Source organism: Prenolepis imparis, unplaced genomic scaffold, assembly GCF_030444845.1.
Source record: "Prenolepis imparis isolate NDT839.2.m4 unplaced genomic scaffold, iyPreImpa1.0 SCAF_87, whole genome shotgun sequence".
Taxonomy (NCBI): Eukaryota; Metazoa; Arthropoda; class Insecta; order Hymenoptera; family Formicidae; genus Prenolepis; species Prenolepis imparis.
Window position 1 is genome coordinate 27,795 of NW_028141245.1, and position 15,747 is coordinate 43,541.

Below are 15,747 nucleotides of genomic sequence, written 5' to 3' on the forward strand. Positions count from 1 at the left end.
TTATGGCTCTATAAAGGAATTCGATAACAACTAAACGAAGACCGTCTTTCAGGAAATTTGTGGCATATTTGTCACAACAGATATATATGCGTGATTTAGACACTCTGTGTCTTCTTGTCGGTTTAGGCCATTTATCTGGCGCCTGATAAACAGCATCTCCGATACAAGTCTCTTTCTTAGAAACGGTTCCTCATCCAAGATCTCAACGTTATCCCAATCAAATTCGTGGTTATTCAGCCTATGGTCCGTGATCACGGACTTTTGCGCAGTGTTTCTTTTTATGTGATTTCTATGCTCTCTAATGCGTGTTCTCAAGTGTCTGCTGGTCTGACCGACATAAGAGGCATTACAATTTTGACATGAGATTTTGTATAGAACGTTATTATGCCAGTCTTTCTGCAGTGTGTCTTTATGCACGCGGATAAACGAGCGTAACTTATTCAAACTTGTGTAGGACATTTTTACATCTAGATCACGGACCACATGACTAAACCGCTCGGAAAATTTGGGTATGTATGGGACATTAAAATATGCAACGCGGGCCGAATTAGTATCAGGTGTTCTGTTAGCGTCACCTGAATTATTATTTTTATTGCTCGCAAACAAAGTCCTAAGCCTTTCGTGAAGTGTTTCAAAAATCAGTTGCAATGGATACCCATTATCACGTAACACAATGACCAATTCGAGGTTCTTTTGGTGATATCTTGGGTGTGATAACCAGAAAGTCCTATCTATTAGGCCAAATATTGTGCCTCTCTTGTGGCAGAGAGGGTGACAGGAGTAATAATTCAAATATCTTCCCGAAAATGTTGGTTTATGGTACCAGTTGAATTCAACATATCCCCGGTTTAGAATGAATGTAACATCCAAAAAATCGAGTCTATTACCCCCCCTTTCCAAAGTGAACAGTCATCTATTATGACACGCGTTAAACTGTTTTAGTATCTCCCGGCTCGTCCCGGGAGGGACGGCCAACGCGATATCATCAACATAGCGTACGTAGATCGGGAGTTCAAAAGGAAGGTCTCCTATCACCCTGCTCTCCAAATCGCGCATGGTTAAATCGGCTACTATGGGAGACAGCGGAGAGCCCATGGGCGCTCCGAAGGTTTGTTGATAGATTATGCCATCAAAGGTGAAAAAAGTTGAGTGAAGAACAAGCTGGATTGCTCCCAAAAATTCCACGCGCGGTATCGTACAGTTATTCTCTATGAAACTCCACCTCGCGGCTATGCCGTCGACTGCCAAATCCAATGGGATGTTAGTGAATAGAGAGACCACATCCAGTGAAATAAGTTCACAATTGTCACCAATGTAAGTTCCATCGAGTTTGTTGACCAGTCGAAAGCTATTCTCCACATGACTGTCCGCCGCCGGGACCGACTTGTATATGATTTTGTGGAGAAACGTCGCAAGATGGTGCAGCGGCGTGTTCAGTGAGGAGACGATGATTCGCAGGGGGTAGCCCGACTTGTGAATCTTAGGGAGCCCATAGGCTCTCGGCAGTACTCCCTCCGAACAATTCAACGACCTGTATGTCGTATCGGATATGTAATCTAAGTTTTTCCACCTTGTAAGCAATTCATGCAAACTGTTGATAATTCTTCTGGTGGGATCCTTCTTTACTCTAATGTAAGTATTTGTATCACCAAGGAGGACCTTTATTTTGTCCAAATAAGATGTCTTTTCAAAAGCGACCGTTATATTGCCCTTATTGGCTCGCGTAAAAATGATATTAGGATTATCGCGTATAAACGTTCTCGCTGCTAGGGACGCGCCCGAGAGCTCCTTATCAAACAAAGATTCTTCAGGGTTGCAACTGGCCAACTTGTTAACAATTGCCGACGACCTCTGGCGAACCAGGGCCGCTGCTCTGGGAGATCTGCGTCTTCCGCGAAGTCGACGTCCGACGGCCAGGCCTCCGGACTCTCGGTGAGGAAGCGCGGTCCCTCCCACCAGAGCCGGTGGTCCAGCAGTTCTCTCGGGGACACTCCTCGAGAAGCGCAGTCTGCAGGATTCTCTCGGCCAGGTACGTGATGCCACCTCGCATCCTGATTTTCCCGTTGAATCTCTGCAACCCGGTTCGCCACATATGTGGTCCATCTCGCAGGGTGACCACGCACCCAGCCAAGGACGACCGTGGAGTCGGTCCACATGTGAACAACCGATGACCTGAGGTCCAGGGTAAGCCGCACTTGCTCTATCAGCTTGGCCAGCAAGGCGGCAGCGCACAGTTCCAGTCGCGGCAGCGAGACTCGCTTCAACGGGGCGACCTTGGATTTCGCGGTGACCAGAGAGATGGCTGGCTGCTCGTTTACCGTCGAGCGCAGATAGACTACGGCGGCGTATGCGCGTTCCGATGCGTCGGAGAACCCGTGAAGCTCCATGACGCTTGCTGGGGCGTCGCAGCGCAGCCAACGCGGCAATCGAATCTTTTCTAGTAAGGGGAGTTACTGTGCAAGGCTCTTCCATGCTGTAGCTTGCTACTTGGCTAAGGGAGCGTCCCAGTCCAGCTGTTGCAGCCACGCTGTTTGGACGAGGAGCTTCGCTCGAACGATCATTGGCGCTAACCAGACAAGCGGGTCGAATAGTCGCGCCGTCTGCGAAAGTACCGTTCTCTTCGTTGGAATGCTATAAGGGACCCTACGGACCGAGAGCCCGAAGACATCTGTCTCCGGGCTCCAACGTAAGCCAAGCACAGAGTGTTCGTCCGACGGTAGTCGAGCGCCCGCCGACGTCCTCAGGCGATGCTCAGGCGGGATCTCCTCCAGGAGGGTCTCGTGACTGGCGGCCCATTTCCACAGCGGGAAGCCGCCCGCCATACAGAGCGCCGATACTTGCGCCAGAAGCCGACGGCTCGCCTCCAGGTTGTCCGCTCCGGTGAGTACATCGTCCATGTAGACGTCGTGTCTAAGTACCTCAGCTCCGAGCGGAAAGCGGTCCTGCTCGTCCGTCGCGAGCTGTCGTAGCACGCGTATGGCAAGGTACAGCGCGCTTGCAAGGCCGTAGGTCACCGTATTTAACTGATACTCTCTGACTTTCTCCTCTTCTCCCCACAGGATTCGCTGAAGATCCCGGTCTTCAGGGTGTACCAGAATTTGGCGGTACATCTTTTCCACGTCGGCGATGAAGACGTAGCGGTGTCTCCGCCAACGAGTTAAGATGTCCACCAGCGCCGGCAGCAAGTTGGGACCGACGTGTAACGAGGCGTTGAGTGACGCGCCCGCAGCGGTGCGCGCTGAGCCGTTGAATACGACGCGGATCTTTGCATCGGCGCCGGAACCCCGTAACACTCCATGATGCGGGAGGTAGCACATCCCTGGAGCGGATGGCCTCTCAGCGACCGGCGACATGTGCCCTAGCGAGATGTAGTCTCGTATAAAGTCGCGGTACAGAGTGCCGAAATCGCGGTCTTGGCTGAATCGCCGCACCATGACACCCAGCAAGCGCGATGCAGCGCGGCGTGTAAAGCTGAGGTCCGGCAGCTCCGGACGGACAGGCAATCGGACCTGATATCGACCGTCGGCCAGCCTCTCATGAGTGCTCCGGAAATGCTCCTCACATGCTTGCTCGTCGACAGTCAGTGGCCAGGCCTCGCGCGGCGGCTCCTCGGTCTCCCAGAATCGTCGCACTTTATCGGCGAGCTCTTCCACGGCGGAGCACTGAAGTGATAGTACTGGAGTCGCGGCGTGACCGTCTCCCACCGCGCCCAAGAGTACCCAGCCGAGACTGGTTTGTTGCGCGATTGGCTCCAGTGCGCCTCTACGACGAATGCCCGGCAGGGCGATACTGCTATAAGCGTCGGCTCCGAGTAACAACTCCACTGGATCCTGACGATGAAATTCGGGATCCGCTAGCTCGAGTCCTTCGATGTGTGGCCAAGAGCGGGGTCCTCCAGCCAACGCACCACTATAGATCGAAAGGCGCGGCAACACGAGTAAAGACACGGACAGCGAGAACGTTCCGGCACGCGCGATCACTTCGACGATGATTCGTCCTCGCGAGTAGCCTGTCTGTACACCGCCGATGCCGAAGATGGCCACCGACGTTGGAGTTCGCGGCAGACGGAGTCGTTGCGCTAGCGACTCGGCGATCAGCGATGTTTCGGACCCTGGGTCGACCAGGACGCGAACCGCATGGCGGGTGCCCGCGCGATCCACAACCATGACGCGAGCGGTCGCGAGAAGAACCGGCCCGCACTCGACTGCCGGTCGCTTGGCGACGTGCACTGTCGGTGATGAGATACTCCCGGCGGCTGGCAACGCGACGACCGCGAACGTGTCGTGCAGCGTCGTGTGATGTCGCCCGGAACACTTGGCGCAAACCTTTGCTGACGTGCAATCGTAGAGCTGGTGGCGACCCAAGCAGTTCCAGCATCGCTGGTGAGTACCCACCGCTTCGCGTTTTTCCTGAGGCAACTTCCTTTTGTACTGATCGCAGTACGCAATAAAATGCTCCTTCTTGCAGAGGGGGCAGTTGCGGCTGAGTTCCGACCCTCTATGTCCTATGTGGTTGGCACGCGTTAAACGGCTGGACTTCTCGCTGGTTTTTTCCGTGGACTTCCCGGACGCCTCCCCACTGACGGTTTGCATAACGTCCTGCGTCATGAGCTGCTCCTGCAGGAACTCGCGAAGGTCCTCGTAGGAAGGAGGCTCGGAAGATTTACCCAACGATTTCTCCCAGTCGCGTCGCGTCTTGAAGTCCAGGAGCTCGACCACAAAGTGCACGAAGATGTCCGTGGATGCGGTGATCGGGCGACCGATGCCCGCCAGGCGGCCGACGGTGGATAGCACGCCGTGGAAGATCCGACGGAGCCCGACGGCGGATGGCGCCTTCATCCGCGGAAGCGCCGTAAAGGCGGCCAGGTAAGCTCTCACGAGCAGCCGTTTATTTTCGAAGTGTGCCAGCATGGTCCAGGCACTTTCGAAGTTGTCCTCCGTCGCGGGCAGGTCACGAATCAACTGCTCGGCATCGCCTTTTACACTCGACTTTAAGTACTGCATTTTTTTTATCTTTGATAAGGCAACCTCCTCGATGACCATCGACTTAAACAAATCCCGCCAGGCAGGCCAGTCTTCGAACTTGCCCGAGAATTGCGGCAATTGGAGCCTGGGCAGGTCGCTGCGTGATGACGAGACCTCCTTCGGTGCGGTCTTGGTTTCCGCCGACGGGCCAGCAAATTGTCGCTCGATTTCAAGGAACTTTGCCTGCTGTTGGATGAAGGCGGCCTCGACAGTGCTAACGAGGTCCGAGGTGACGTATTCCGTTCCCGCGAGTTTATCGCCATACTCGCGTTGCAGACTTTCGTGCTGCTCCTCGAATTTATCCCACTTCTTTTCCAGGACCGACATCCAGGCCGACTGGACCAGAGAAACTGATATCTTAGCAGTTCCGGCCTTCCTCAGATTGTCGTAGGATCGGGCAATGCGCCCGAGAAGATCCTTTTGAGACGCTATTAATCCCTCCATTTTTGCAGGACACTCACACTTCACCACGGCGGCACTAGTTCACCCAGGGTGCGACGGTCCCCCCAGTCTGGGAGAGGGCCAATGTGGTCCTCACCCCAAAAGGGGGCAGACCGGCGGGCACTCCCTCTGTGTACAGGCCATATGTTTGCTGGACGAGATCGGGAAGCTATTGGAACGCATAATAGCGACCCGACTCGTCCGGCATCTTAAGGAGATAGGACCGAACCTCCACGAGGAACAGTTCGGATTCCGCGAGGGGCGATCAACAACGGATTCGATTCTTCGTGTCCGCTCCCTCGCGGAATCCGGTATGGAAGAGAGCAGGGTGTTGGCGGCAGTGTCGTTAGACATAACCAACGCTTTCAACAACCTGCCCTGGGGAAAGGTAAGGGACGCCCTGATATACCATGGCGTCCCTCAATATCTCGTGGAGGTTGTCAAGTCCTATTTCCAGAATAGGAGCCTGGGGTACCGTGACAAGAGCGGTACCCAACGGGAGAGGGAGATGCATTGCGATGTCCCGCAGGGGTCCGTTCTGGGACCCCTCCTGTGGGACATCGCATATGACCGCATATTACGGACTACCCTCCCCACCGGCTGCAATGTCGTCTGCTACGCAGACGACACGCTATTGCTAGCTGGGGGAGAAGACTGGGGGGAAGCTATCAGGATGGCGAACCTCGCGATGGCGCAAGTCGTGCGATCCATACGGAACATGGGCCTAAGTGTGGCTCCCAAGAAGACGGAGGCCATCTTCTTTCACGATGGCCTCCATGGGAGACCACCAATGACTCATATCCAGGATGGATGACATTCCCGTCCGACTGGAGAACAGTATGAAGTACTTGGGTGTCCAGTTGGACGGGAATTCATCGACCACACTGATCGTCTGGCCGTGAAACTGGATAGGGTAGCAGCGGCCCTTAGTTGGCTGCTGCCAAACTTAGGAGGACCAGACGATCGTGTGCGCCGCCTTTACGCAAACACCGTCAATGCGGTGGCCCTTTACGGGGCACCGGTGTGGGCGGGCGAGGCGGTGGCCACGAGGCGCATAAGAGATACCCTGCGAAGGGTCCAGCGCCGAGTGGCCATCCGCGTCGTCCGCGGCTACCGGACGGTGTCGCATGCGGCGACCTCGGTGATGGCGGGTCTTCCGCCCATGGAGCTTGTAGCGCGTGCACACCAAAGAGTGCACGAGCGAGTTAAGGGGATCCTAGTCGGATGGTCGAACTCCGACGGATTTGCGCCCTCATCTGTGCGGAACTAAAATTGTCGATAATTATCGATAATTGTAGTTCTGCCATTACCGACAGCGTTATACATGTTACAGGGCAATAAAAAAGCGAATAAAAATTGTGTTCAATATATTGTAAAGACAACATCATATATTTCTATTATTCTATCGCTTTGCACGCGTATCAAAAAGTATCGAAGCGAAGCGCATAGATAACAGTATATCATATGTGTGTCTGCCTTTATTACATGTTTCAACACAATTGTTAGTAGTGATACTAGGAGAGTTCTAACTACGGGGCAATGAGGGGGAGTGAGGGGCGAGGGGAACCCAGGGCGCGGGGGAATGACGTCACGCGGGAGGGGGAATGACGTCACGCGGGGAGGGGGAATGACGTCACGCGGGAGGCGTCCGCGATGTACCGCGATGTAACGCGAGGGGGTCGCGGGGAGAGGGAAGCGTCCGCGATTTTGGTACCGGGTCCGCGAGGGGTCCGCGGGGAGGGGGAAGCGTCCGCGATTTAGGTGACGGGTCCGCGAGGGGTCCGCGGGGAGGGGGAAGCGTCCGCGATTTTGGAGCCGGGTCTGCGAGGGGTCCGCGGGGAGGGGGAAGCGTCCGCGATTTTGGAGCCGGGTCTGCGAGGGGTCCGCGGGGAGGGGGAGCGTCCGCGATTTTGGAGCCGGGTCCGCGAGGGGTCCGCGGGGAGGGGGAGCGTCCGCGATTTTAGGGTCTGCGAAGGATCCGCGGGGAGAGAGGAACCGCGAAACACCGCGTGAAGCTTTATGGGTGAGGGGTCCGCGGGGAGAGAGGAACGCGAAGGAGAGCGCGAGGCACACGTGAGAGAGATGACGCAAGCGAGACGTATATGCAAGAGCGAGAGAGATAGTGCGAGATGGTTAGGTAGCGAGATGACGCGAAGGAGAGCGCGAGGCGCACGCGAGAGAGATATCGCAAGAGCGAGAGAAATAGCGGTCGCGAGATGATGAGGCGATGGAGAGCGCGAGAGCTGATGCAGCGAAGGAGAGCGCGAGGCGCACGCGAGAGAGATATCGCAAGAGCGAGAGAGATAGCGGTCGCGAGATGATGAGGCGATGGAGAGCGCGAGAGCTGATGCAGCGAAGGAGAACGCAAAGAGAGAGGAGTTCGTAAGAGAGACTTTTTTTAAAATAATATTTATAGTAATTTTAATTAATAAGATTTTAATAGGAGGAAAGGAGAGAGGACCTATTCTAAAATAAATACATTTTTTTTTTTTTTTTTTTAAATATTTAAAATAATGTTTATTTATAAAATGAGTATGTGTGTGTGTGTGTATTTACAAAATGTGTGTGTGTGTGTGTGAACTTAAAATTTAAAATATAATAATAATATAAAATAAAATGTAATATAAAATATAAATTAATATAAAATCTAAAATATAATGCAATAATATAAAATATGAACTTTAAGTGGCTGGATATGTTGAGGCGGCCGAATGTTAGATGCTGCGCGAAGCGGAGGCGACGGCTGGGCGGGGACTCCTGCATAACAGAAATTTGTTATTAATTAATTTAATAATTTATAATTAAAAAGAAATACTTACTAGTTCCAATTTTCCACCACAGGTTCTGGTGGATATGGCTCTAGGCCAAACAGTTCCCGAAGAGCATACATGTTCTCCCATAGCCAATTGTTATTGGCATCCATTTCCCGCGCCTCTGCAGTTTCGCACCACATTTCTGCAAACATTTGTCGATGTTCCCACCTCAGCATTCTCACCCACTCTCGTTCAGTTAAACCTTGCTCCACCATGTGTTGCGGCCGTAAATTTTGCACAATGTTATAGATCATCTGAAAAATATGAATATTTAATATATATCTAAACATATTGCAACATTCTGTACAATAGTTTTAAATAAATTGTACAACTTACTATTTCGGGGAGCGTACGGCGCAGAAAACCTCCAGTCATTTTTTTTTTTTTTTTTTTCCACTCTTTTTTACTATACTTAACAGCACAAACGCTAAAAACTTTATGACGAACATCGCGGAGACAGACCCGCTCTCGGTAGGAAAAGTAGGAGATAAAATATAATGTTACATAGGATAAAATATAAAGTTACTTTTGATAAAAAGACAAAAGTTAGCATAAAAATTAAAGTCAACGTCTGTTCATAAAACGAATTATAATATGCAAACCACCTTCGAACCACCTTCGAACCTCGATCGAACATCAATCAACCACCTTCGAACCTCGATCGAACATCAATCAACCACCTTCGAATCACCTTCGAACCTCGATCGAACATCAATCAACCTCGATCGAACATCAATCGAACCACGTACATACATCGATCAACCACCTTCGAACCACTTTCGAACCATGTTCGTACCTCGATCGAATATCAATCAACCACATTCAAACCTCAATCGACTACATTTAAAAAATTATAACATAAGAATGCTGTCACATGCTGAAATTAATACGAACACGTGTGGACATATAATACTTGTATGCGTATGAGGAAAATGAGCGAACAAAGATAATATTATTTCAATATTAATTTATTCAAAAAAAGGGTGTGGTGAATCATTGCGATGATTTGACCACCAATTAAATATTTTAAATACATTTTCTAAAGCGCAATTTACATGTTTATCGCAACGTAGGCTATAGGTAGTATCTAATTTGTTTAATGTAGGAATATCTTCATAGTTTGCATCCAAGGTCTCAATAATGAAACCGTTTCTCGCATCGTCCATTATATCGGTTAACCATTCTCGCTTTTCATGACCTTTTACACAAGAGAGGATGACTCTTCTTCTTCTTGTATCATACCAGCGATAGCTGTTGTAATCAAAGGCTGAGCCATGCTGTATGGAACGTTTCCATCTTCCCATTGCAATCCATGATGATTTCGAGTCAACCATGAGGCTTGACGTCTCTCCGATTTTATGAGCACACCCCATGGTACGGGGCATGCGAAAAAATAATGTGAAACAATGAATCCTCTTCTCAGAATCGCCGCTTCCTTCACGATAAATCGTTTATTGAGAATAAATCCTTGCAGATCCACAAACGTCGGTACAACCATTTTGTTGCAAGAATGTTGGACGACTGATGTCGATTGTTAAAAATCTCAATCATTTATATTACATCGGAGGAGGGGATAATTGCTGATTATGTAATTTTACGAACTACGTTGGACAAAGGACAATATTCGACAACACGATCATGCAAGATGAGACAATATGCTGTAGTATTTGCCGGTACATCTTCCTTACATTCAAACTCTATTCTCACGTCCACGGTAGAATTTTTGACAGAATCATTTTGTCGCGAACAATCAATAACTGCGAGAGGACCGCAATGTAGAAATTTCGCGATAGTTAGTACATTCTCAATATCACACCCGTAATAAGATTTGCGAAAACGAGAGTACATATCAAACAAGAGGGCGAATCTATTTTTTTCAAAATCTAAATTTAAATCATCATAGGGATAAGATTCCGAGTTTAGATACAGCTTTACGTTGGCTAATTTACAATGATCGAATACAGTAACATCTTTTGTCATAATATTTTTTCTACCAGTCTGCAGTGCAAAGATCACATATCGCGGCTTTTCCAGCTGAGAAGCAGTTTTCACAGTCCATGAATGCTTGGTTGTACTATGTAGCAGAGGAAATTCGTATAGATCCCAAGCGCGAAAACTCATGTTTAAGAATTGCCCGCTTTCCAATGCTCGTAGCAAGGACAGTTTATTGACCTCATTCAATAGTACATGAGGCATACGCCATTGTATCTTGAGTAATTCAATAGCAGCTTCAGCAGGTCCATACAGACAATTGTTGTCGTTGCGCGAACGTATCAAAATTAATTCATGGCGAGCATTAATCACAACACACTTGTAATCTTCGCAAAATCCCAATAGCATGTTGAGCGGCACGCAAAAGTTGAACATACAAATTTCATTACATGACCCATTATGTGTCATATCCCATCCAGCATTCTTCAAGATTTTACTTTTCTCAGTTGTTAAAGAAACATAATTTTTCATCGTTGAAGTTATTCCAACGTTTCTGTTGCGATCAATCTCCACACCATTGAGTTCATATCGAATTTCATCAAACATGAACGCAACACAATTATTTGTTAATATCATCGTTTCATTTGCATCTATTTTAGATGTCATCAACTTTCCCTCGACATACAAAAAGCTTTCGCACGGCAACGTGTACAAATCCTGGTGGTGTATAGGTATCCGTATCTCGTCGCTATGTCCAAGCGATGTGTTAGCATATGGATTGTATGTATGTGTCTCAACCTTGACGATACGATCATCAAAGACTGGTTCACCACCAATATTCAAAATATCAATCATCTTTTCGTACGATGAATCCCAATGATTTTAAAAATTCGCGATTCAATGCGCTGAGTTTCTTTTTAGTGTAACGAGATCTCTGATTATTGTCGCTCACTGCCGCAGCTGCTCTCGCAAAAGTATTGTCCCTCGTAATGTCCCTCGTAAAATTATTATCTCTCACGTGCTCCGTATCATTTAGCACGAGCATCACACGCTAATTTTGTCGACGCCGTACGTGCAATCTTACAGTAACTTCCTCTCCTCGAAAATCCAACAATCGTCCTTCTTGATCAACAATGCGTATCGTTAGATCAGTAATGCTCCGTACGACAATCGGGAGATAAATGATCTGTGCAGGCGTTTCCGATATCTTATATCCTGGCGGCACGCTCGGTGAAAATTCATGTATCGTGTGTACGCGCTTGTCATTACTGTACGCACCAGTGGTGACGCTACATTCTATACGGATAATATTCACGCTAATAATATTTATAGGTAAATCCGAATCATGCCATTTGTGAGGTTGCAATATACGATTCGACGAGAATCCCAACAACGATCCTATATTGTATGGTTTATTAAAGTTTATTCTATAGATGCATTTGATTTCGCTCTTTAGAGTATTATGATTGGCGCGAAGCGCTATTGCATCTTCATTCTGCTCTTTATTGGAAGGATATTGTGAAATTGCACGTCTCAGATACTCATCTATAGCATGTATTTCGTATGATCCTTCGGGTATTGTAATTTCCTTGTCATCGTTATCAAAGTAAAATTTATTATTCTTAGAATTTACATTCGGAATCGTATGATAAGTTTCAAAATCTGTTAAACCGAGCTCATAATCACCATTCGATAAATCTATAGCTGGAAAGTAGCTTACAGCGAGAACGCTACTTTTGCCAGTCAACGTTAGTGTTAGCGACATGTTGTCAAACTGAATCGTGATGATGGATTGACAGGTTTTATATCAACCGTTTGAAGAAATCGTAAACACAATTGTCCACAATTATTCTGATTATAATTTTGATAGGATGTGTGATTGTATTCTATTTTCGTAACATTTAAATATTGCACCAATTCTTTGGGTGGTCGTAGATTACCAAAACTATCGAAATATATTGATCGATTTCCCCTCTTTACATATGTACCCAATGAGTACCGGGACCATCAACGTCGTCCAAATTGACGATACCGCTCTCATTTTGTCGCACACCGTTTATCGGTAAATTATTGCGCATGAAAACACCTCTAAAGAATGGTATATGCATACGTCTTGCCAGTTGTTCTAATTGTACATTAGTTGTTACACCCACAGGCATTTTTAGCGTTTTTTTTTGACGTTTTTTTTTTCTTAGTTGAGAATCCCTGTCCACGCTTGTATGGAGCGAGATAAACTCCACGACCTTCCATAGCGCGATTATGACGTTGCATTTCTTCAAGCTGACGTTGCGCAGCCTTGCTATCATTCACAGCCTTTGCGACTCCCGCTGCTCCACCGGCCAACGAACCGAGAACTCCCAACAATGGTAAAATTGGCAAGATACCACCACGCTTCGCTACAGGCAGTATTCGTTTCTTCTTCTTTTTCAAAGATTTTTGCACATTCATCCTTATACCGAATTTTGTCTTTGCTTTCATAGCTGCCCAAACAGTCGTAGCGGCTGCTCTTTCACCAAGAGTTGAATCTCTCGCAGTAATACGTTTTCGCGCTTTCGCAGCGAGTATATTATCAGCAACGTGTCGTTCTCTGAGGGCGTTGCTTTGAGAATATGCAATGTCGTGCTCGCGACACGCGGCATCCAATGGATTAATACCTCGATCATCTCTAGCCAATCGCTTTTCCAAATGAGTCCCCGGACCGCAAAACTGATAGCCGGGAATATGTAATTCTATCGGAAGCGCGTTTATCGCGCGATTAAAGAGACCACTACCTATTTTCGTTGACATTCGCTGCAATCCTTTATCATTGGCGCTGGACCGTCGATGTGCGTTTGCTGCCACTGTCGATTGTAATGTTTGAAACATCGACGACAGGTCTGAATCTCTGGATCCGCCTTTATGTGTTCCGGAAGCTTGTCCCACACGTAGTGGATGTGATTTTCATATCGCAATAAAAATGCTTTTGGTACAAATTGCAGCTGTTCGGCGCTTAAACCGTGAATATCGGAAGCACTTGTTAGCAGAACAAACATTTTTTCGATACTGAGTGATTCATGGTTCCGCGCAGCTATAAATAGGCTCTCCATGACTCATTCATTCATTCGAGAGAAAACATGCGGTTCGTTCAGCAATCGACGATAATCAAAGTTACAAATTTCGACGATAAAACACGGTTGATGTCGGAAAAAGAAATACGCAGACATGGAAACATACTGCCGAATACTATACGCGGAATCATTTGCGGTCCTTCGAATTGTGGTAAAACTAACGCATTGATTAGTTTGATAGAAAGCCCGCACGGCGTTTGCTTCGAGTGTACGTATACTCGAAATCGCTTCAACAACCGAAATATCGATATTTGGAAAATTTGCTATCATCGATAGAAGAAATTGGTTATTTTACATTCTCTAATAATAGCGATGTCATTCCACCGAGTGAGGCGCTTCCGAATTCCATTTTTATCTTTGATGACGTGGCATGTGACAAGCAAGATACGATAAGAGAGTACTTTGCAATGGGGCGACACTCGAGCGTCGACTGTTTCTATCTTTGTCAAACGTATGCCAAGATACCCAAGCATCTTGTACGTGACAATGCAAACTTATTAATTTTATTTAAACAAGATGGGACAAACTTGAAACATGTGTACAACGATCACGTAAATACAGATATGTCTTACAATAATTTTCGTGCATTTTGTCAGAAATGTTGGCAACATAAATATGGATTCGCAGCGATTGACAAGGACAGTCCGCTGACTAATGGACGATACAGAAAAGGATTTAATGAATTTGCAATACCGCAAAGTACTTAGTCGCTTTCGATGCATTGATTGAGCAACGTCTAAATTGCAACATGATGAATAACGATCGTGAAAAGATTGTGTTAGAGATTGCGAAAACGAGCGATTCAATCCGTAAAAAATATCGTTTCTTGAAAACTGGTAAAATGGAGGAGGACGATGCATTGGAGAGGCATTTTAAACCAATCTCTGAACCTCTGAAACAGCTTGTTGAAAATACAGTTGGTGTTGAGTCTGGTGAAGAAAAGATTGAACCATTGTATTACCAATATATTATTTAATAAAGTTTTTGTTTCCCATGAAAAATTCGCCTCTCATTTACATAGAAGAAAACGCAATGACTTTTTAGCCAACTTAATAGAATACTTATTTAAAAGTATAAATTATTTTTACACATTATTATAAGGACACTGTTCGGGAAATAAAGCATAAAATTTATGACATTGTTTATTATACTTTTGCATCTCTCTCTCTCTCTCTCTCTCTCTCTCTCTCTCTCTCTCTCATTTTTTTTCTAAATAATAGCTTTCTTTTTGTTTCTTTTTCTATCTCTTTTCTTCTCTCCATCTTTTTTCGTTGTCTATTCTTTGTATTTTCTTTAGCTTTAAATAAAATATTTAAAAGATTATTAACTTTAATAATATTTAAACCTTTAATATTTTATATATTATATATTTATATACATACAAATTTGCAAGTTTTAAAGCGCTCTCCTAATTGTTTTGCGTAGTGTAGTCTATCTATCTATCTATATCTATATCTCTCTATCTATTTAATAAAAAATGTCATGTTTACCGTGAAGTGCGTGTTCGAAGTCGAATATATCGCACGTATTGTTACCGTTTTTCCGAGTATGTAATTGGTGGTCGATTCCGAGCGATCGAGACCACAGTTATGAGAATGACAGTTCGTACCGTGACAGCTTAACAGTGACAAAGTTTAAATGTGTTGTAAAGATGTTGTATGAAATCGCGGTGTTAATATCTCGTTATCGCGGACGATTATTTTGTGAAATATATTTCGCGACATTTAGGCAAGAAAGAAATCTCGATTAATATTTTTGACAGTTATAATATGCGATCTTTTTTTTGTAAAGAAAAAAATTGAGATATTAATAAAGATATTATTAAAGATATTAATTATAAAAGATATAGATTAATTTTTATATTTTTCAATACTATCGAAACGGTAAAAAATAAAAAATATTTTAAATAAAAATTTATTGTACTCGAATGTACTGATTTTTAATGTACTTTATAACAATGTAATCAGATTGTTCGAAAATGCCGTGTTTTTCGATATTTCCTTCTTCCTCATAATTTTTAAAAATTTGTTTTATAACAAAATAAATTTAATGTCAAATTTAAACATATATAATTAAAATTAGAATTAGAAAATTTTATTGCTGCCCCAATTGGGGATTACAAGGCGCTTTTTTCCTTAAGGAGCGGTCCCAAACCTTTATACACTTTATACATAAACTTATAATCTATCCTTAACCTATAACTTAACCTATATACAAAAACTCCACGCAACTCCGCCTTACGCTTGCCCTATCTCGCCGCACCATTTACCCTCTCGCTCTTTCCCTCCTATCTTAAGCCTAGTCTACAATGGCAGTAAGCAGTATAGAGTAAGAAGCAGTAAGCAGTAAGCAGTATGAAATGGGAATTGCCCATTTCGTTACTCCCGGTCTTTACATCCACTAAACACAGTATACAATGGCAATAACAAG

The 15,747-nt window shown here is 45.9% G+C and overlaps 2 protein-coding genes across 2 annotated transcripts; both read right to left on the reverse strand.

Moving 5' to 3' along the window:
- Positions 1-1,766: 1,766 nt before the first annotated feature.
- LOC145947470 (uncharacterized) lies at positions 1,767-2,387 on the reverse strand. The gene has a single exon (XM_083057253.1). The coding sequence runs from the start codon at positions 2,385-2,387 to the stop codon at positions 1,767-1,769; it is 621 nt and encodes a 206-aa protein (XP_082913379.1).
- A 96-nt stretch (positions 2,388-2,483) lies between these two features.
- LOC145947471 (uncharacterized) lies at positions 2,484-5,468 on the reverse strand. The gene has a single exon (XM_083057254.1). The coding sequence runs from the start codon at positions 5,466-5,468 to the stop codon at positions 2,484-2,486; it is 2,985 nt and encodes a 994-aa protein (XP_082913380.1).
- Positions 5,469-15,747: the final 10,279 nt, after the last annotated feature.

Bases quoted from the DNA above. Each gene is read 5' to 3' on its own strand.
- LOC145947471 (XM_083057254.1), bottom strand. From the start codon at position 5,468: ATGGAGGGATTAATAGCGTCTCAAAAGGATCTTCTCGGGCGCATTGCC.
- LOC145947470 (XM_083057253.1), bottom strand. From the start codon at position 2,387: ATGGAGCTTCACGGGTTCTCCGACGCATCGGAACGCGCATACGCCGCC.